The sequence below is a fragment of the Lytechinus variegatus genome, chromosome 14, assembly GCF_018143015.1.
Source record: "Lytechinus variegatus isolate NC3 chromosome 14, Lvar_3.0, whole genome shotgun sequence".
In the NCBI taxonomy this organism is placed as follows: Eukaryota; Metazoa; Echinodermata; class Echinoidea; order Temnopleuroida; family Toxopneustidae; genus Lytechinus; species Lytechinus variegatus.
In genome coordinates, this window is record NC_054753.1 from 6,494,868 (window position 1) to 6,517,528 (window position 22,661).

Sequence of the window (22,661 nt, forward strand, 5' to 3'; positions counted from 1 at the left end):
GGGCGCGATGCACTCTTTGAAGTGTTTTGGGCAAGGAAACAAGTTGAAAAGGTAAAAGATATCTTCAATCAATTTTACTAGCTAAATTCAACGTGTTCTTCATAATTAATGTCTACTTTTATTCACATAACCTTTTCAAAGTTCTGCGCAAATCATTTTTCACCAACTTTTCAAAAGTAAGTGGTGCTCACTCAAGCGGAACTATTTTTCGACAGTTATATCGTCATTTGTTTAAATGGATCTGTACCAAAGTTAAAATGTGGAAAAATCTTCAGGATATTACAAATGTATGATTTTACAGGATTTTTTCTAAGTGTAAACTTTTTTTTGATACGCACTGTATAGCGCATATCACTGCCAAATGCGTCCCTATGCGCTCCATTGGATATTATTACCCTGGCTTTAGCCCCGCAGCCTTTTAAAGCGCGGTGGCATTTCAAGGAATAAATTCCTGCCAGGTACCCACTTACCTCACCTGGGTCGAGTGCAGCACAACGTGGACGAATTTCTTGCTGAAGGAAATTACGCCATGGCTGGGATTCGAACCCACGACCCTCTGTTTCAAAGTCCGAAGACTAATCCACTGGGCCACAACGCTAATGATAACTTAATCATAACAAAGGCCTCTCGAACATTGTCTGTGAAGAGTTAGGTCTACGACTTTGGCAATAATTATTTTTAATTTCAGAATTTGGCGTCTAGTTGTATGAAAATAAATCCAGAGGTCATTGTTTGAATATGAGCTGATACTAAGGTTTATTGAGATCACTTCCAAATAATTAGACCAGCGACCCCCCCCCAAAAAAAAAGAAAAATGTCATGTATCTAAGCCCACGAATGAATACAGCACATTACTCTGATAAAGCTCGTTCATCGTAAGGTAAGCCAGCGTCCCAGCCACCAGACGACTGATGATTCAAGGCAAATGCCATTGGACATTTACCATAAATGTTCGATTGTAAGAGAAGGTTGGATCCCACCAGATACCTTGATCTTCCTGATGGGAAGCGGCATTACCTCGACGAACCATCATGCGAAAAAAAAATCAATAAGATTGGTGGATCAGGGGAAAATAGCAGCGGATAGTACACCATCGCTAATTCATTCTAACTGTTCCTGACCCGACGATTGTTAGAGCTGGTTGGATCCCACCAGATACCTTGATTTTCCTAGAGAAAAGACATTCCTTTGAAGAACCATCGTAGAAGGACACTCTACCTGCTTCAGCGTCTAAGAGCACACCAACAACATTAGATTGAATACTACATGTCCTCGGACTCGAAGGTTTCGACGATGCCTTATTCGAGGTCTTTCGCGGTGATGACGTCGGTGACGGCAGCGTCAATTTGCCCATGCAATGTGTGACGAAAACCGTGGGATCTTGCAGCGAGACCTCGTCGTCGAGTTCGTCGCAACTGTCGTGTCCGCTGTCGCGATCTGCAATGGCGTCGCCGTCACTGCTGCGGCTGAAGCGCTCCGCCATGCGCTCACTTGCGATACCGACGTGGATAGCGAGAGTGGCCTTATCAACTTGGACCTCCCAGTAGTGCTTTCCCGACGTTAGTTTCTTGTCCCCTACAAAGTGGACGGGTTCCAGTGCAATGGGCGAGGTCGGGAATGAGCCGGAGTTCGATGAAAACATGGTTGATGTTGGCGACACCAAGACCTCTTGGCCATCTTTCCGAACCTTTGATGAAATATGAGGCACGCTTGACTGGCATTGGGTCCATTTAAAAGGTAGCACTGAAAATGAAATACAGTCAGAATAATCTTAGTTCCAATAATAACTTCAGACCACTATATTCTTATATAAAAATTCCAGAATCAAGAAAGAAAGGTTCTTGTCAAATTAATTCAACTTGCTCATGATAAAATTTTAATGGTAATTGTTTTAAGGATACTTTTATGGTAGTGCAGTCACAAGCACCGTAAGTCCTAAATTAGCACTTCATTTTTTACAGTGTATGAGCGGTAAGGGGATAAACTTGTTAAATACATACACTGAAATATAACAAATGTAATCTTTTTTTTAAAGTGAATTTACCTGGAGCCGGTGGTGTTTTCAAGAGAATGCAATCACTGGACTTGGTACCAGCCGGATTAAAAGCCTTCACTCTGAACTTGTAGGAGGTGTCCATCTCTAGATTCCTTGGCTCATACCGGCAGTCTGTCAGGTCCGAAACCTTCGTCCACTCGCCATCACTTTCAGACGCGCCTTGGTCGCCATTGCCATTGTTGAGCGGGAGACTGGTCGGTCTTTCTAAACCTTCTTCCGCCTGTTTGCTGCTTTCCAGCTTCAGGTACTCCACTGTATAAGAATCAACAGCGCCCCCGTCGGTCGATGGTATCCATTCAAGGCAGGCGTGGGGATTGGAAGCTTTTGGCTGTAATACTGGTTGTCCCGGAGCTGAAAGATAAGTACTTTTTATGTTAACAATGCATGATAAACTTTACTATCCACGGTGGCAACGCATGGACATCTAGATCAAGAAATCCCGTCAAGTTTTGTATCAACACAATGATCGACAAAAAACGACATTGGAAAAAACTGATATACATTCAAAGAAAGATGAGTACTTTTTATGTTAACAATGCATGATAAACTTTACTATCCACGGTGGCAACACATGGACATCTATATACATTCAATGGCGCACTATTACCCATGACATTCGGTGCATTCAAGGAATTTATCCTGCCAGGTACCCATTTATCTCACGTGGGGTGAGTTCAGCACAAAATGGGTAAATATTTTGCTTAAAACACGTCATGGCTTGGTTCGAACCTACGTCCGTTTGATTGGAAGACGAGATTCGTAACCACTAGACCACGACGCCCCCTCATCCCCAAGTAAAATATCTATACCCCTGATAATAAAAATCAAAATTATGGAATCATGAGCCTGTTTTTCAGAAAAGATCTAATCATTTCCTAAATGATGATGATGATGTAAAAGGAGTGGTGAAATCATCTAAGATTTGAAAATGATTCGGCATTTAATCCGACTTTGCAGCGGATCGCAGTATCAGGTGAGCTTTTGATAGTTACCTTTGATGAAATCAAGTTCCCGAAGAGATTTGAGAGCACATGTCGAGTCTAGCTGGAAGTCACCAAATGTCTCGTAATTTTCACACATCTCCTCTGTTTGCTTGAGCGACTTGGCCGTTTGCACCAATCTGTGAAGAAAATCAAGAAAAAATATGTATAGATGGATTTTGCTTTGTCATGGGTGATTTGATAAAAGGTACAGAAAGACAAACATTCCTGAAATCGGATCTAAGAAAGATTCAAATAAAAACATCAAAATTGATCGCATTTGGGGAAACGCTAACGCATTACACGTTTTTGGTTTTCATTACACCTCCAGACCAATCAGTATCGACTCTGTAAAAAGCATGACGACGTAACTCTGTATTTAACCTGCAGAAAACATTCGCATGTTCTACATCAAGGCTATTTTTTTACAGACCCGATATCAAGAACATTCATGTCCCACTCCGAAAGTCCATAAGCCCAGGACGTATAGAGTTCCCCTTCATTTGTAGGTTTGGGTGATATCATTCACCCATAAAAGCGATGAATGAATATTTACAAATAAATAAAGTATGGAAGTAAAAAATGCATGATCAGATTGCTTTATAGAATATCAATGTGGTAGTGTCTATCTTGGAATTGATTTTGTTCATATTTACAGATACCATTGGAAAATAATAGACATTCATAAATATGTACAAACAAAGTTATATTCATGAGAGATATCAATACAAACCTTCCAACGAGAGGTTTGGCAGCTTGTACAAACATAGCCTTGTCAGTTTCCTTCAGCAGTTCAGAAGCCAGGTCGGCAACGCTGCATCCCTGGAGGACATCCTTGTAGGTGTCCAATACTTTGCGGATGTTCTGTGTCCTTTGGGTCACCTCCTCAGACGCCCTCTGCGTCAAGTCAGTGTGTCTTTCGCTGAGCGTTGATTGTAACAGTTCCAAGGCTTCAGCCAACGCCTTCTGCATTGCGCCTGCACTCTCCTACAAGCAAAATCATGTAATAAGTCGCGACATAAGATATTAAAGAACTAGATTGTGTATAGAGACATATTATATTCGTTGCATGAATATATCACACTTGTCATGCTGCTCCAGAAATTGAAGATGTTTACACTCTTCCTTTAAGGAATCTAGAACATTATAGAAAGATACTACCCACACAAAGTCACTATGTCAGTCCACTAACAATTTTAACAGTATCCAAATTGAAATGGGCATTAATTTATATAAAAAAACAAGGTACAAAATCATTGAATATCATGAATCAGTATGAATTGTATGAGAGGAAAGACAAGACAGACATTGCTTAATCTATATGAAATAAAAAAAAAACATTTAGCAGCAAGGATGCAAGCACAGCTTCGTTTCGTGTCGTTTACCACTACTGCAATATGTCTAAGGCATCAACAATCAACAGTGGGTAAGATCGCTCTCTCGTCCCGCATATCGTCCATTCAACAAAGTTCACGATAGTGTCAATCATCAACAACCTATTAGCTATTTCTGCTTACGTTTAGCCATTATGGCAGTTGAATAAAGATTCTTTGTCCGTATCGGTTTTACCAGCACCTAGGGGTCGTTTCATATAACTGTTCGTCACTAACTCATGATTTTACGTAAGAAAGTGACCCTTATTTGTGCTAGTTGATATACCCCTTTTTAGCTGACTTCACACCTAAGAACATTTTCCAGTCGTGCGTAATGTTACCATGTTTACGAACAGCTTAATAAAACGCCACCCTGGATGAAGATAGAGGATATCCTGCTATGACTTACTTCAATAGAAGATGAAATCCTTTCAAGTTTCTCCACCTGATCCGTGATGTTTTGCCGCCGTTTTGCAATGGCACTGATCGTCTGTTCCATCTTTTCCTGAAATAAAAATAAAAAAAAAACGAACATGAAATCATTCGAAATATAAAATCTACAAGATCACACTAATCAACATAAGTATAAAATGTTTGATTTGAAAATCCATCATCTAACCTAAGATCACAAAATTTCATGTATTGTTTATTATTTTTTCGGCACTTAAAAACGCATAATACTCTATCAATCAAAGAAAAGACTCCAGAGATTACACCCAAATCCAGTTTTGGTATTAATCCACCCAGTGCATCAAATGACGACTAACCTATTCACTGTAACCACGATCAGAGGCAGATACAAAGTAGAATGTTTGTTATTGCTTAGATTTATATGAACTCGTTTTTGCATGCATCATGGAATCAAAATTTCCCTTTGGGCACACTTAAGTATCTCAATTGTATCTCCAAGTTTCTCCATTGTACTTATTCAAGACTCCATAGAGAATTGAGTCAAGGCTTTTCGTGCTGCATCGCTAAACATCAACAAGATCGATTGGAAAGTGGACCATGATGGCTGTCTGAGATGGTGAGCAAAAAGTCCCGTACTTTGATATAAAACCTGACCAAGCCCGAAATTTACAACGTTACACTCAGTACTTGATGCAGACTATAACCGATTATGATAAACACTTGAAACAAAATAAAACTTGATAATCCAGAGAGAAAAATTGGGGTGTTTCCTATCGGATCTGCACGAATTTGCCATGCATGCATCATGAAATCCAAATTTGGAGACAATAGTCATGATAGTAACCCTGAAGGGATTGTTATACAAATCTCCGTCGAGAATTAAACCTTTGGTAATTCAAAAGATATCTTGGCAATATCCATCTGCCTGCAGATGTATTATTTCGGTGCCAAAATACCATAAACATGGACAAACTTTTAGGCATCATTATTGCCGAATAAAACCAGTTCAATGCCAATCATTGACAGTGACTTAATTCCCAATTGTAATAAAGTTAAACAATTATTACCTTCATTGCAGCGTATTTTCTTTCTATGATGGAAACTTTGTGATCAGCATGTGACCCGCTGAACTTGCACCTATGACAGATTGGTTTATGACATCCCTCACAGTACATGGTGATCTTCTCTCCATGGTGATCATTGCACATCAGGGTCTATACAAGAATAACCATAGTAATTAACAACAAGTTATCATACAAAAATAAACCAAAAAATTGATGAATTATTAAGTGCTACAGAATCCAAAATTATGCCTATTGTATATATGTCGATTAATCCGATTAAAAAAAAAACTTTCTTGCAAGCGCCACAGGGGATACTAGCGGCCTTCTTGGCTGCCAGCTTATACCTGATGAAGATATATCTGTCGATTAATCCGATTGAAAAAAAAACTTTAAGGGCTTAACTACCTTATAGGGTAATAGTTTAAGTTTTGCTCCCTGTTACCATGGTTACCTCCATAGAAAGACCACTAAACAACTGGACCACCCGTCAGTTACAACATAATTTTTAAACAATATTATAATGGGGATTTGTTCGTATCCAACCCCTTCATTCGATTTGATTTTCCGTGATGTCTATTAAATCTCTTGCTTCAATTAAATAACCTGTACGACGCTGTCTTGTAATCACATCACCCCATAGTTTACCTTTGAGCTAGTGAAATTTTATCCGCCTTTGGAACTGAAATGAAAATAATTTCAGGTTGCCTAAAGGCTTACATCTTCTACATATTTTCTTCTTTTCCAATTTGAATCATGAATTGGCAATTTTTGGTGGTCATTGGTCCTATCGGTATCAGTGCCTTAGACGATGCAACAAGATGTAGCGCTATAATTTTCATATTGGATTAACATACCTTTGGTCTGTAGTTATAGGTGGGACCAATACAGACATGTTGAGCTCGTGGTGTCCCCCAGGGATGGTAAATGGCGAAGCACTCCGTACAGTAGGGTGACTTACAATCTAGACAGCTTTTGGCTGCATCCTCAGGCGGTTTTTTCTTGCAAGAGCCACAGGGGATACTAGCGGCCTTCTTGGCTGCCAACTTATACCTGAAGATATCATGAAAGAAATACAGACGTAAAGGTGATATGATCCGGGCTAATGGTTCCATTACTCACCATATAACATAATTTTTCTCTCTGTAGGTCTTTACAATTTTGGTAATCGTTAAGTAAGCCTATACTATAACCGCTCTCAGTCTTGAAATAACATTTTATCGAAATACTTCAACGACGGGCCCATTGGCCAAAGCACGGAAGAGAATAATAATCTACGTGATATAATAATGAAATGTGAAGGAAAATCGGCCAGGCTTCCAAGTGAAACTATGCAATTATACTTACATCATCATTTCGAAACTATTTTTCTTCGTTTTTTTCATGTATTATCGTTCTTCGTAATGGTCTCATATCGCGAAACGACTTATGTAGAATTTCAATGAAATGTCAACTTCGAAATGGGAGTGGCAGCAAGGATAGCTGAATAAGAATTAATCCCACGCACATACTTCAGCTTACATTTACGTATTTGGCTTTGAGACAAAGAATATCTTATTACCCCTAATTATGATATCAGTAATTAATCTCCGTTGGTTTGACGCAGATCTGTAGCTGCAGCCAAATTCTTTGGGCAGTTCATGAACTCTCTCAGTTTGATGCATGTGTTTGGGGCTGTTTGGCATGCTTGACGCAAACACACACCAAGTTACCTCATAGCCACGAATTCATTCACGTACAAATCATGCACACACATCTCACCCACACCCAACCAACATGTACCCAAAGCACAAGCTATAAACCGCAACGCACACACTCACACACACACCCACACGCACCCTCACTCACAAACACTTGCACCCTTCCAAACAAACAACAAAATATGTACACACTAATTGACACTGTCATGGGTGGGTGCTGTACAATGCCTCGTGAAAGTTCAGGAATGTCGTGGGTGAAGACAATATATGAAATTCTGACATGCCAATCGCGAAGCTAAATGACATTGGCCCTGACATATTCATTAGCTTGTAAGTTGTTTATAGTTTAGATTTGCTGTTGTCTTTGAATATACTGAATGTATTATTTCATTATCCTTACGTCCTGCCCATATCTTGCTATATATACAAGAGTAAAAACTTAACAGTAGCGTGAATCTGACCCAATTTCTACAAAAGTAAAGTTTAGGCCTGAGAAATGGTTAACCGAGTTAAATCTATACAAAGGCACGAGCTTCCTTTATCATTCAAACTTCCTAAGTAGGTTACATATGTTTCGTCCGAAACCAAATCTGTGAGGATTGGCAAAAAGACCGATTTCAAAATTCCCAAATAATGTTTGAAGCAAACAAGCCAAACTTCTTATTGGCAGGCAGAGTAAAATGGAAGATCTGGTAGGTGTTTTTGGTGAATCTTATGAATAAAAAAAATCACATTTGTCGAAAAGCCATCCACATCCTACATTTACTCTGTTTAAAAGTTACTGATACTCTTTCTCTAAGTGCCCTGCACCGGATTTTCTCTTACCCCTCTCCTTTTCATGTTGTCCGTGATCAAAGCAAAAATAACTGTTTCTGATTCTGGACGAAGTTATGCTAGATCGTCCTTGCTGATTTACAAACACATTCAGAAATGATCCAGCAGGTTTTGGACATGGTCGTGATTGAATCTCACTGCCGAACTTGATCATCTTGATCATCTTGACCAAGCCCAGTAAGATAATCAGTTAATCTTCCATAATCATCGTCAGTCTTCCTTAATCAACATTGCTCTGGATACCTTCTCAAACATTTCGGAAGCAGGAGGTTGTCGAGCTTACCCAATTACATTACCGAGGTCATAGAGGTGGGCCGAAAAGTAAAAAAAAAAGAAAAATAATTGACCCTCATCCTCAAAATCACATCTGCAGTGGGCCCTAGTCAGCATACTGACTCAGTTCCGACACACTCAGCTAGAATAGCCAAAGCTTGAATTTGATTTATCGAGACTGGGAGAACACATCAACAGCGGCGAGAACCTGTCTGATCTTAGTTAGATCTAGACATACCGAAACAAGATCATGAGCATGCTGATACGGCGCGCAGCAATGGATGTTACTTTTGCGGAAATGCCTTTGATGTTTGCCTGGTCTTTTCACGCATTATAAGGCGTCTATGACCTTAAAATGAACATGACGTTTGTATCAACCTCTCCTGATCAAGACGGACTGCCTGATACTGTTTTCAAATAACTCTTAATTTACCTGTCGACAACGACCTCCAAGGCGAAGTTCCTGAAGAGACCATTGATGCCTTTATCTCCCAGATGAACTTCCTCATCGCAGGTCGGGCAGTGGATCGATGTTGCCGTCGGGCCATTCAATTTTCCCGTCGATGGTGTTCTTCCTCTGTGAGTCAAAGTAATGATAAACATTTTTTTTTCGATCACGAATTCATCTAGGATGAAATTACATATATCAGTTATATAAAATGGTTGGACAACTCTAGAGCAGAAGCTATCCAACAACCAATACAAAGAAGATTCGTCGACAGTTTAAGATTTCATTTCTTTGTGAGCTTTTCATAAAGATATTACAGAAAGTCGTCTCTTCGTCTTCTCAGAACAACATGCTGAGGAGAGCATATCGTTTATTTATTTGGGGGGAGATGGGGTGGGATATGGGTAGGAGATTGAGTGATCAATGAATGAGAAAAGATCTGGGTCATTTTACATTCTCCATCGGTTTAATTTTAAATTTCCGACAAGGTTCTCACCTCATTCCAAGCGTTCCACTGAAAGAATCTGATCTGCTTCCCAGACTGGTAACGCTACCCGTGGATCCTTTTCGTCCCCTTGGAGTCTCAAGTGGACCAGTCATCGCATCACCTCTGGGTGAATCGGGACGAGAGGATTCAGAAATAGGCGATTCTGGCCTCGATCCTAATCCTGATGTGCCAAGCTTTTTGGACTTCGTGCCAACTTTATCCCTTGGCGTAATCGGACCAGAACCCGTCACACTCTTCCTTTCCCGGAACGATCTCCTCATCGAACTCCTGTTCGCCGTGTTGAAGCCTCCGCCGGGCGTGTCCAACGGAGAGGTGGGCGTGCTCGATAGTGACGTCAGCGACAACTTTCGGGACTTGCGATTGGCTGCTGCGCTGCTCGGTCTCGAGGAAGTGGGCGTGGTCGTCTCATGGTTGGTATCGACTGACTGGAGACTTTCGCTGGAGGCGTGGAAGCTGCAACGTCCGGAGTTACCGGTGAGCTGTGCCTTGGCACATCGGTGGCACACATTGTGATTGCATGGAAGAAGGAGTGGTGTGGTGAAGTAATCATTGCAGATCGGACAGATGAGCTCTCGCTCGAGGTGCTCCATGTTACTAGCCATGGTGGAAAGACGGTTTACAATATCTGCAGAAAATTAAGAAAAATGAAATGTTAAAAAAATGAAACGACTTGCAATGGAGAAAACTAATCCCAGAGTCTAAAAGCAGTTATCATTGCCTCATCATGCTAAAAAATAATCCAAATTGGTAATGTAATTTTATGTAAACAATAACCGAAAAATAAAGTGTCAGAGTTGATCAGTTCAGGTCCAAAAACTTATCAAGACGGATTAATATACGCGAATAGAAGACAGAGATATGATTCTGATATATTGCACAAACACGTCATATTCTATCATCCCTAGTAAGAACTTTTCGGAGATCCATGCAGAGATTCGAGACCAAATGAGCAGTTACCCAACGAGGTTTTGATCCGATCAGAGGTTCTGTTCGATCATCATGATCATGAACCCCTCACATGATATGATCAACACCAGCATCAGCTTGGGAACATTAGTCATTTCGATCTTAGGGCCTATTTAATTAACTCAGCTATACATTTTATGTCCCCTATTACATAGAAGGATTGAACAATATAAAAGATCAGGGGTAGTTTGATTTGGAGATGGGTCAGGTGTCGTCGGCGGTTTATGATGTCACTGTACGTATTGACTGCTTCCGTCTGACTCATTAAATCTGGCCAGACTACATGGAGTTCAGAGAACATTTTGGTGGGCCGTTGGAAGGGTTAATTGCAGATTGGTCTCCAAATATTTCGTCTACTTTTCGTTCAGTCTTATGCGATATGGTCTCACCGTCTGGTCCATTGGCGTACAGATGGTGGGGGGGGGGGTCGCTTGGGAGCGCTTACCCCCTCCCCCAAAAAAATCACGACAAAGAAAAAAAAGACAAAGGGGAAAATAAAGAAAGAGGGGAGGGTGAAATATTTCATTTTCTGAATACAACGTCGAAATCTATTACCAAATGTTTTTTTTATAAAAGTGTCGAACTATTTGCCCCATCCCGATACCCCACTAGCCCTCTCAAAATATTTGGTCTAATTGCGATTTGGCATATTTATCACTTTGCTTAAATTCTAGTTGGCTTTACCCATTTCATCGAATATCCATTTGGTCTAACATCACTTGGTCGACATGGTAAGATGGAGTTATTGATCAAATTCTAATTTTTACAATAAAAAAAATACCAAGCAGCTAAAGTGGTAATAAGATCACTACTAAACATGCTAAATGGGTATTGCAACAAGTGTAGTGTAGACGAAACATCGAGTAGACAATAGACATAATTATGTAGAAACTTTCTACTGTTTGAAGACTAACTTCCATCCGAGCCAAGGAGGGGGGGGGGGGGTTGTCGGCAGATAGTCTACTCAATACGGTCAAAGATCTACGTGAGATCATCAAATCATTAATAATGTACGTAACGAAGGGGGGGGGGGGGGGGGTAAAGTGAAAGGTGACACGTTGACGCATCCAAGGAAGTATGCTTTGGAGGTTTGACATAATTTTTCTGGTTTCCAATCGAGTTGAGTCAAACCTCAGACAAGAACAGAGATGTTACTCATCAATAAATTAAATTTGACACATGACATATTACAAGTTGAACCAAGAATAATTAAAGGAACGAGAACAAGAACTTTGCAATCTGACCGGCTACACATAGTTATGAAACAATATCGAATTGGGCAAAAGTTCGAGTCTGCACCCGAACAGCATCCGAATTCGACAAATAGGGAAAGCTCGAACAAGTACATGAAATATAAATCTTAACAGCATAAGTTTCACAAAAATCGTGTTTAAGAAAAAAATTAAAACCGTAATAAAAACAAGGATGGTATGGAAAGAAGGGTACTGATATGTCACACACATTATTATTTTTTTGTATCAGAAATATGAGATTAATAACGATTCACTGTGATCGTGATCAATGATCCAATATCCAATGTGAAAATAGGTTTAATAGACCTCCTTACACAATAATGAAAATTGATAGTAAGAGAATAAAAAAAAAGAATACACAATATATTCATGCACTTTAGATACCCTTATGCGAATAAATGATGAATACATGTAGAATTCCATTTCTGTTAATATGTTGTCATCGGACATAAGCATGCAACGAACACAGTAATCATAATATGCTTATTACCATTCGGGTAAACGCAATCTGATGTATATAAATTTCAGTAGATAACAAGAGGCAACGAATTCCGTATACGAACTTACCACAGCCTGAGCATATTCATAGATAAGTGAAATTGATTGCATATCCGACTACAAACGTGTGATAGGTAAATGGTTAACACTTGATGTCACAACATGTAGCTGTCTTGAACGTTCGTAGAAGATAGTCTTCTCCGAATAATCTAGCAGTAAAAGCGTAATCAAAAGCGAATGGTAAATCATTTCGAGCACGGAGACAGCGGATTAACAGCTATGAGATATGAATTGATTATGATTAGCGTGCACACTAACGAGATCGAGTGAATTTGTATCACCTAAATTGAATTAATTTGGTACAAAGTCATCAAGCTTCTGCCAATCATTGTTCTGACTCAATGCGTGAAATATTCAATCGGTCTGCGTTGAGGCGTGTCCCACTACATACATAACTCAATAGACTGAAAAATCTAATTATCAAAGCTTCTGGATATATGCATATTAATAGGTATTAATAATTATAATAGCGCTCTGAAAAAATATAATGCACTATCATGATTATTATGATCATTACTATAAACATATGCTTCGCAGAGGGAGAAATTATAGTAAACACATTGAAAATTAAAAAGGAACATTATTATTGTTGTTGTATAATTATTATTATCATTATCATTATTATTATTATTATCATTATCACTATTGTAATTACTATCAGCACCACCATCACCAATATTATCATCATTATTATTATTAAAAGTAGTAGTAGTAAGTAGGAAGAGAGTGTGTGTGAGAGAGAGGCGATCGGAGATGTGGGAGAAAGAGGGGAAGGAGGAGGTAGAAAATGATAGTAGAGAGGGTGGCGGTAGATTTGGAAGATGTTTTAAAAAAATCTTATGTTTAATCCTGTTGAATTTAAATCTATTTATCGTTTTATTAAAATCCATATCATTTACGTGGTGCAAAGAATGATATTTTTTGTATACTTAAATTGTTTTTAGAATTATCATTGTCAATTGTAAATATTATTGTTATCTGAAACTAGTATGGTAAATTGGAATTTATATTGTAAATTTTATTAATTTAATTGAAATTATCCTCATGTATGAGTAACTAACATGCCTTTTTCTATTGTGAATTCAATGGCAATTCAGCCTTCGGGTGCAAATTTGATAAAATATATCACAAATCTTGAAGCTTGAAAAGAGTAATAAAAATAACAAGCGATTCCACATCCAACTTCAAAACGTTTCTCTCCCCAACGTAATTGTATCGCTTTTTTTTATTTTCAAAGAATGAAAATAAAATTCGCCACGATACCCGCCAGCTGTGTGCTTTTTTACGTCATGTGTGTTTGATTTTCAGGTTCAAACACGGTGTGAAAAACTAACATATTACTACATCGAGAAATGGAGACGAGAAACAAGAAACGTGTATTGTTGAGAGCACTGCAGCTGTAGCTATACCGAGAGACGTTTTTTTCAATAATGGCGTGTCCAGTGGTAGAAGGAAGTATGTCGACGTTTCCTCGTAATATGTCCATATTTCCTTGCCGACAATTGTATTTATTTCCATTTTTGTTCTAAAAAATTAGCACTAATATAGCTGATTTTATGTTGTTTTTTTGATCTCATGGTGCGTTCCATTCAATTGTAAATGAATATTTACGAATATTTGATTTTAAGCACAGGATAGTCATGTTGATGACGACGACGACGATGATGATGATGAATGATGTTCATGGTGCTTCTGCTGCTGATGACGACGATGATGATGATGATAATGATGGTGTTGATGGTGAAGACGATGAAGATGATGATGGTGATGATGATGATGACGATGAAAGTGATGATGACGATGATGTCGATAATGTTAATGATGTTGATGTAAATATTGCGGGTGATGATAGTAGCTGATGACTGTGATTGTCAGGTCAATGTATGTTGGTGGTGACTGATGGTGCCGCGGAGGTGGTGGTATATAATGATGATAACGATGACGGCCACGATAAATATAAAAAAATTACAAACGTTCACATATTTAATATCTTCTTTATAATCTTATCGCGTCATTGTATTTGACTTACTTTACTGCAAGATCGTCGGCCAAAATGAGAACATTTTACACAGATATATCATTGGAGTCTCCATATTTTGATATATGTTTAAGGGTGACGATTTGCGTTCCTTGAAAAGTTAGCATACACATACCCACCGTAGATTCAGACACACCTTGAGAAAATGACAAATTCTCAATTTGAAAAAGGGCACCTATTACCTTTTAACATCGTCATCATATACGGAGAGTCGACAATGGAAACACAATAGACGTGTGTCTAGGGGAGTTAATTCATTTAAAATGTCAAACGCCTTACTGCCATGTACACAAACGAACCATATAACGAGCATAATATAACAATGTATCGAATTCATCAATACTGCTGGACCATATTGGACACTTTTGTGGGAATACATTTTTTTTCATCACTTTCATATGAACTTGTCAAATATCCATCCAAATAATGTACAGTATGTTCTTAAAATGATTTAAAATTATATAGTTACAAAATGAATTGTACCGATCAACATGAGAGAGAATGTGGAGAGAAAAGAGAGTGGAACAAAGAGACAATGCAGTTGTGGCAAAGAGGGAGAGAGAGAGAGAAGGGGGTGGGGGGGGGGTGTAAAATTCTATAGGGAAGAATAGGGAGTTTGAGGTAAGATGGATTTAAAAGAAAAATCATCGGTAAAAAACACGTTTTTAGCTGAAAGATATATTAAACAGCAACGTCGAGAACAAGTGAAATAAAACTTCAATTACATAAAAATAACAATTGAAACAGATAAACTTACACAAGAAAACTAATAGTGATCCAATGAAAGCCCGTCGACGTTATATTGAAAAGTGTTTAATAATCGTCAAAATACGGGTACGATAATACTGTTTTTCGTTCTTGCGCATCGACAGCCATCTAATCAAATTGACAGAGCTTACATTAATTCTGTCTCATGACGAACAGAGGAATTGTCAATTTAATTTACAATATATCCTACTCACTCCTCTTATCATCTCATTTCATTGGTATTATATTTTTCAATCTCTTACATTGTTCAATGATCACAGAATTCAAATTCGCGATCAATATCATTTATATTCAAGTCCCTGGATAAAAAAGATCGCGTACCGTTATTCTTTCCACTCTATCCATTTTAATCAAAACGTCGATGTAATCAACTTCGTATTTTTCAAAATTAATGTAAATTTGGAGCGTGAAAAAGTGATGGCACTTTCAAAAAGACATTTGCATAGAATTAGAAAGTGTGTACTCTATGATTAAAAAAGGATATTTCCAACCTTACATTGTGGTATTTTTTATGTTGAATTATATTTTCGCTATGCGTTACAGAATTCATAATCCAACGAATTTGCCTTATCTTGTTTGTTGTAATCGACATTGAAATCACGAATATTATGATTTCGTTTTTGCTCAATTCACCAGTAACATGAATTAAGTAAAAACAGACAAATTTATTGCAATTCCAGTCTAAATGGACGAGATAGTTTTATAAAGAAAGAAAGAAAAACAGCTGAAATTCTGATAAAAAATGGGCAATCAACGATAAAAGTTGAATCAGCACACCTATCGCCCACTTGCATTTAGAATTGGCCTCATTTACTTAGGTAAGTTTGTTTTTAGAGATTGCATTACTATTTAGATTTATTAAGCATTGTGTAATTATGAAATTTATTTACACTATTGCACTTGTAAAAGATTCTGCAATTCAGCCTCTGGCTGTGAGTGAATTTTTCAATAAACCTTGACCATTTGTCATTACTTCTAATGATCGTGGAAATGTTAGGACATACTCTTTCTTTTGCTCCCGTCCTCCATTCTACTGTCAATTTTGTTATATATTAATACCGTTTTGAAAAAAAATAAAATATTTGTTTTAGTACTTAGTCTTCTATAATGGCATACTGATGGAGGGGTGAGGGAAGCCCCTGTATCCATAAAATTCAAATGAGTTAAATTCTGCTATATATGCTCTAGTTGTTTTCAATGCATTGCTAAAATGATATTTTTATGCCATTTTCGCCCCTTCTTAAAAAGCAATATACAGATAGAAAATATCTCGTCCGCTTATATTTCATATAACAAAATTGCGTTTTGGTAATATTCACGCTTGATTTTGAGTCGTGATTGATTGTACATTGTAGTCAATGCAATCAAATGTGTCTACGATCATTGCTAAGCTTTGTCTTACGGACCCCTGATCTGAACATTTTTTCTCCTACCTATACCATGTATACTGTATACTGATTTAAAGGTATTCTTTCTAACCAAAACTACTTCATTGCTTGTATATATTAATTTTAATATATAAGAGAGGACAAATAAATATCTTGAATTGTTATAAAACAATAGTGGAACCCTTTTGTCCCGCATTTGGAATCCTCGAGAAAAACGATTCGAAAACAGGTTCTTTACAGGCTCAAGAACCTTAAATGGTTAAAAGAACATAACAACGTTCCAAGGTGGCTGTTTTAGGGAATTAATCTTTATAACCTTTTAAGAAACTTTAAAAGGTTTCAAATAAAAGGCAAGCATAGAAATGACAGGATTCTCTAAGAACCAGTTTTCTCTAAGAGTGTAAGCCCAACACTTACCATCTTGACACCATGTTTTCGAAACAATGAAGGCACCAAGATCCAACTTGAAAAATCCCGACTGAGCCCCCTCCTCATCATCCCCTTCATCATCATCTACATTCTCCTCCGCTATATACTCCAACACATCTTCATCAGTAAATCCAATATCTTCCATGATGGTGGAATTAGTGTGCTTCAAATGAGTAATAATATCACGTCTTTCTATCTGTCGTAGTATTTTAAAATGTTATTCACTACAACTGGATTCCGAATGAATATAGGCGCCATTTACAGTCAAAAGAATATGCCATCTTTGCAAGGAATATTGCAAGCGCGTGGTATTGCTGACGTCTCTGATCTTGCAGAGAAAGAGCTGATTTCGCGTCCCTTTTCCAAGTTCTGTTTTTCTTTAAAGTTTATGGTTCGGTAAATAAAACGCATTTCATGATACGTAATCCTTTCGGTTTATAATCTCAATTACACCTCTCCATATTCCATCCAAGTGATTTGATGATGTGTATCCACAATGCTGGTGTCATGTACTTGTCTCGAACATGTCGAAAGGGGAGGTCTACGTTATACCACAGCAGTATACGTCCATATAATTGATAGGATTGATACGGTGAATGATATTCCTCCTCTACTTGAAAATTATAATTTCATTCTTTTGTTAAAAACATAGCGTCGCGACGTGACAAGGACGCATCGACTCCCTTAATAATGAAATAAGGATAAAATCATCATCATCCCGATGTTTTACTTCCTTTTTCTAAAGAACACGGAGAGAATTTAAAACGTCGAATGGGCTGGGGGAAGCATCATTTTGAAAGAGTAATCTCGTCATCCTCAATTCCAACCAGTTGTATCGTCTTGTGGCATTTCCATCACTGAATGCTTCACTTTATCTTTCTCTACTAAACAGACTCCAGAGGAATGGTAATCTAAAGCTCAGTGAAGTTCATATAGCATCAATGGTATAACGAAATCCAAATCTACACTGTCTTCTCCTGGGCGTGGTTACAAACATGAATACACTTGGTATCAGTGTCACCATATTAAGAGTGGTAAAAACACCTGTAAGTCAGTTTACCATCTTCCATCAAAACATAAGATTCACAATTCATTAGTATCAAACTGATGAAATAATTCGATATTGAGACACAAGCGATTAAAATCCTCTGAGCGATTGCGAAACAAGATACAAAACACCACAACCACTTGCTAGCTCATCATAAAGCTCCAATGGAGCAAAGGGCACATAAATGTACTCATATAATCATAAAAAATATGCATATTGCCATCGCGCGTCATAGTTGTAATGTACATTCGTGTACTGGCGGTGACGATGAGCGGTTTCGGCGGCAAAAAGGCACGTCTGAAATATTGACTGTCAACATACGGGCAGACGACCGAGCACCTGTAGCAAGCGACGATGAAGAGGCTTTCAAGTGCGTTTCCATGGTAACATGCCGTACCGGGTGTGACAAAAACTGGGTCTACACCAGCTCCATCAATGATTTACAATTTGATTTCAAAGTATTCTTTCGACATAATGAAACTTTTTAATATTAATATTCCACATTCGCGGAATTGGAACTGGAAATTTCCAACGCGTACCGGCAAGGGTTCCTTATTCAATCGGAGATGATATTCATTATGTTAATCAAACATCACCTTTTAAATAGAAATATTATACATGTGCTATTTATTTTCAATAAAATTAATTTTATTATTATTATCAATGTTTATATTATTATCAATATAATTGATAATAACTAATTTATATCACCATTATCATCATCAGCATCATCATCATCATTGATATTACTTTTTATAATCATAATTATTATCATTAAATTTCATTATCATTATCGTCATTATTATTATTTGTTGTTGTTGTTATTGTTATCATCATTATCATGAAAAACAGCAGCAGTATTCTCAGGATTAATATCACTTCTTTCAAGTTTCAAATTCCAACAAACGGCTATCATGGCTATTGCGTAAGAGACATTTTTTTCGAGATGATGTGTACAATGCGTGGACTTAAATACACAATTCGTAATACGCATTACATTTGAATGATGCATTTTAACTCAAAGTCCATGTTTTAACATATACACCCGTGTTGAATTACAGCATATCAAAAACGACGTCATAATATTATTTAGGTTTATATGTCTTTATCAGAGAATCATCAGTATGTTGTGGACACAATACTTCAGTTTGTGAACTCGGTATAGATTTGATGAAGGATGAGTCAATATCAAAACAAACACGGAATGGTTCTTGTAAATGGAGTTGTTAATACGATTGTGTTTGTTTCTACAAATGATAGATGTCTTTGTTTGTCCATGTAAATATCATCGTTATCATGTTATGTACACGGAAGTTGAAGGTCAGGCGTTGAGACTGGATTAAAGAATGGAGAACCATTGGGGTTAAACTTCATGAACAGGAGAACTTAGCAGGAAAGGGAATGTTTCGCAATGCACTGCGATCTATTAGCAATTTACTGCTAAAACTGCTTTGCCAGACGAAGTTACCGATAAGACATTGTCAAGGGAAAAACGCTGTAACTTTGCATCTTTTAGCATTTAATTGCCCTGAATAACAAAGAAATGTATCTTTTTATACCGTATATGATTAATACTGTGGCTGTAAGAGTAAATTTGACAGTGGCAGGAAACTGCTGTCTCATTCATGTTATTCGGACAAAATGTCTCGAGTATAGCTATCAGCGGCATAATCAGGTGGGTAGTGGCGTAGAGAAAAAAATGCTTTGGAAATAATCTCCGACGAGCGAAGCGAGCGAGTTTAGATTTGTTTTAAATCCATTTATGTATCATTGACAGAATGGTAATTTGAATGTGTAGAGTACAAATTGGCAAGATTTAAAAGGAAATTTTATTAAATTTAATATTTTCAAATGAAATATGCTTTTTAATAAAAAAAAAGGAATTTGGGGCAGCAGCCTAACCTACCCTAATCAGTCTGCCAGTATAGACAAACTAGATTATTTCAACAGCAACGGAGGTGTTATGCAGGTATTTGTATTCATTGGCTGTGAAGTCATGAAACAAATAGGGGCTCTTTTTATATGGTGCACCAGTTTCTTACAATATGATGCAAGCGAGCGAATCGAGGGAACGAGTTAAAAACACAACTTTCAATATTTTGCCACATATTTTGAATGTAAAAAAAATCAACTTAAATACTACAACCTCTCTTAGATTAAAACTAAAGGCAGGCCGACCCCCATTTAACACGTCTACAAATTAAAGGAGCAAATCATAACGTCTTTTAAGAATTCATTTAAAAATCAATGTGTTGAGTTGGAAACTGCCTTTCTACACTTGACGGCTTCCGCGAGCGGATATCGTAGAGTTTCCGACATCAATTAGCTTACACCTCCGAGGAACGATGAATCAACTTTGGAAGGGAAGCAGCGAAATTCCTCATTTCCCACCTCCTAATTATAAAGCTTTTCATCCCGAGAGCTTCGGATTCAGAAGCTTGCATTAGTGTCAATTGGAAAATTTTTATGTGGGTAGCTGGCTACTGCATATACTTATGTGTAAGAAGGCAGAGATAGGGAATGGTGTGTCAACATGATCAATGTATTGCTACTTTTTTTAGGTGATCTCTCAAAATTACGACTAAACAGAATTAAAGTATAGTATCTACGACGCAGACTGTTAAAACGCCACCAATAAACCTAAACGTGTTTTGGTGTTGTAATCATATGACATCCCCTCTAAAAAAAAGGGGGCGGCTCAGTGGGTTTTCATATACATGATATCGGGTGGGGGATACGGGAGATTACCTAAATGTTAAGTTATTTATTTCTACGAATAAATAATGTCCATTATTTAAAATTCTTAAATTATAAATGTGAAGGTGTAGCCTCGCCGGACAAGATAAGTTACGGTATAAGTTCCTAAAAGCATACAATTTTATGATCGTTTATCATGCAGACAAAAATACTAATAATTTTTTCTCATAATTTCTAATCACTTACTTAATATACACTCACCAGCAAATCGCAAACAATAACTGTATGCTAATTTCAACTTCATGAAGCGATGAAATTTTAACACTCCGATCTATCCATTTCAAAACAGTACCAGGTCTGACATTACACATACTACAAGATAGTTATACATGTAAAAAAATGGTAATCCAACAGGTCTTCCCTTTGTTACCGTCTTCTGAAGACTGCATATATCTTTCTACAAATCTGCCTTTACACAAAAATCATGTTATCTCCTATAGCTTATCCCTCGCCTAAAATCAATGATTACGAATCAATTCCAGACGACCTTCTTTAAGCCAGTCACAACAACATAATTGACACAAGTTTCAAACCGACCACAGCTACATTGTCATATTATTACCAATGACATACAATCGGTCGGTTTGGAGGCGATTTCGTTGGTATGACTGTAGTATTAGCTGTATTATCAACAAGGACGGTGAGCAAAGGGGATTTACCAGAGGTGATTCACTACCAACTAAAATCAATTTTAAGAGAAAAGCAATCAATATCATGGTATTTGATTGGTCTACCACATCTAAACATTGATTTCAACGGTATGTGAGTCACTCCTATAGGGGCATCTCTATTCGATTGATGACGAATGATGATGGGAGACTAACCGCCATTGAATTGTTTTAAATACCAAAGCGACCACGCCCACTTGTCATCTTGGCACATGCGTGGCGTACCGTTATATCACGACGAGTCTGGTTTATTTACGTTATGATCATCCGAGTGGAAAGAACTTTTAGAATGTAATGTAATGTACTACAAGTAGTACAACAACTCAGGGGCGGATCCAGGATTTTCCAAAAGGGGGGACGGCACAATTTCCCGAGGAAAAAATTGACAAGCAAAAAAAAATAGGTTTTTAACAAAAGATTAAAGACATTTCGTCCACTAAAAAGTTTGACAAGTAAAAAAAAAAGTCTTCACTTTTAAAGGGGGAGGGGGCATTTGCTCCCTCCCCCTGGATCCGCCAGTGCAACAACTATATTACAACAACTACTACAACAACCAGACAACAATCATGACTATAAAAAAAAAAATCTTACCATGGTCCATGACAAATGAATGGTTACGTGTCATTTTCTCCCAGCGACAATAATTGATATACCTTTTCTCGGACAAACCATGGACCTATTAGTCCATGTACAAACTTTTACCACGCCCTCACATTACCCAAAACAGGGATTTGCAACAATATCCCTGCCCAAAACAAAAGGATCATCAGCCACAATATACTTTTACGTAGAGCATTATGTTAAACAAACTGTCAATAGTGAAACGACATAAAACTGATAGCTTTGTTATCCAATGAGACTCATCAATCAATATTGACACTAACAAATTTAAAGCAAAGCAGTCATTTCTGCATCGAAAAGAGAAACAGGGTAATGCGTTTCCGCTCTAGAAAATCTCCCTGACAATTACACTGAAAAATATAAAGTAGAAAGGAAAAATAAAATAAAAGCAGTAACTATCAAATAGAGGCTTCAGCTTGCAAACATCTCATTCGGACAATATGATATGACATTGATTCAAGAAATGAACATGACATGTGTAATGATTAATGTGTGAATATGTTACCGGATTTAAGGTTGTACA

General features: G+C 37.6%; 1 protein-coding gene across 3 annotated transcripts; it reads right to left on the bottom strand.

Moving 5' to 3' along the window:
* Positions 1-847: 847 nt before the first annotated feature.
* Positions 848-21,145, bottom strand: LOC121427255 (E3 ubiquitin-protein ligase Trim36-like). Of its 3 annotated transcripts, none has more exons than XM_041623577.1 (10): positions 17,033-17,258; positions 9,633-10,269; positions 9,122-9,265; positions 6,739-6,934; positions 5,888-6,034; positions 4,819-4,914; positions 3,770-4,023; positions 3,049-3,176; positions 2,045-2,407; positions 848-1,743 (listed from the first exon to the last, which is right to left on the bottom strand). In XM_041623577.1, the coding sequence occupies exons 1-10, from the start codon at positions 17,187-17,189 to the stop codon at positions 1,097-1,099; spliced, it is 2,769 nt and encodes a 922-aa protein (XP_041479511.1). In that variant the 5' UTR covers positions 17,190-17,258; the 3' UTR covers positions 848-1,096. The 3 variants fall into 3 exon arrangements, with proteins under 3 accessions (XP_041479511.1, XP_041479512.1, XP_041479513.1); XM_041623578.1 differs by lacking the exon at positions 17,033-17,258 and adding an exon at positions 21,051-21,145 and having other exon boundaries at positions 849-1,743; XM_041623579.1 differs by lacking the exon at positions 17,033-17,258 and adding an exon at positions 12,431-12,453 and having other exon boundaries at positions 849-1,743.
* Positions 21,146-22,661: the final 1,516 nt, after the last annotated feature.

What these genes read in the sequence shown, in the direction of transcription:
- LOC121427255 (XM_041623577.1), bottom strand. Translation starts at nt 17,189, where the DNA reads ATGGAAGATATTGGATTTACTGATGAAGATGTGTTGGAGTATATAGCG. An exon ending in AGTGGAACGCTTGGAATGAG is followed by an intron (nt 9,266 to 9,632) that starts GTGAGAACCTTG and finishes TTTGACTCACAG; the next exon opens with AGGAAGAACACCATCGACGG. An exon ending in CCTATAACTACAGACCAAAG is followed by an intron (nt 6,035 to 6,738) that starts GTATGTTAATCC and finishes ATTCTTGTATAG; the next exon opens with ACCCTGATGTGCAATGATCA.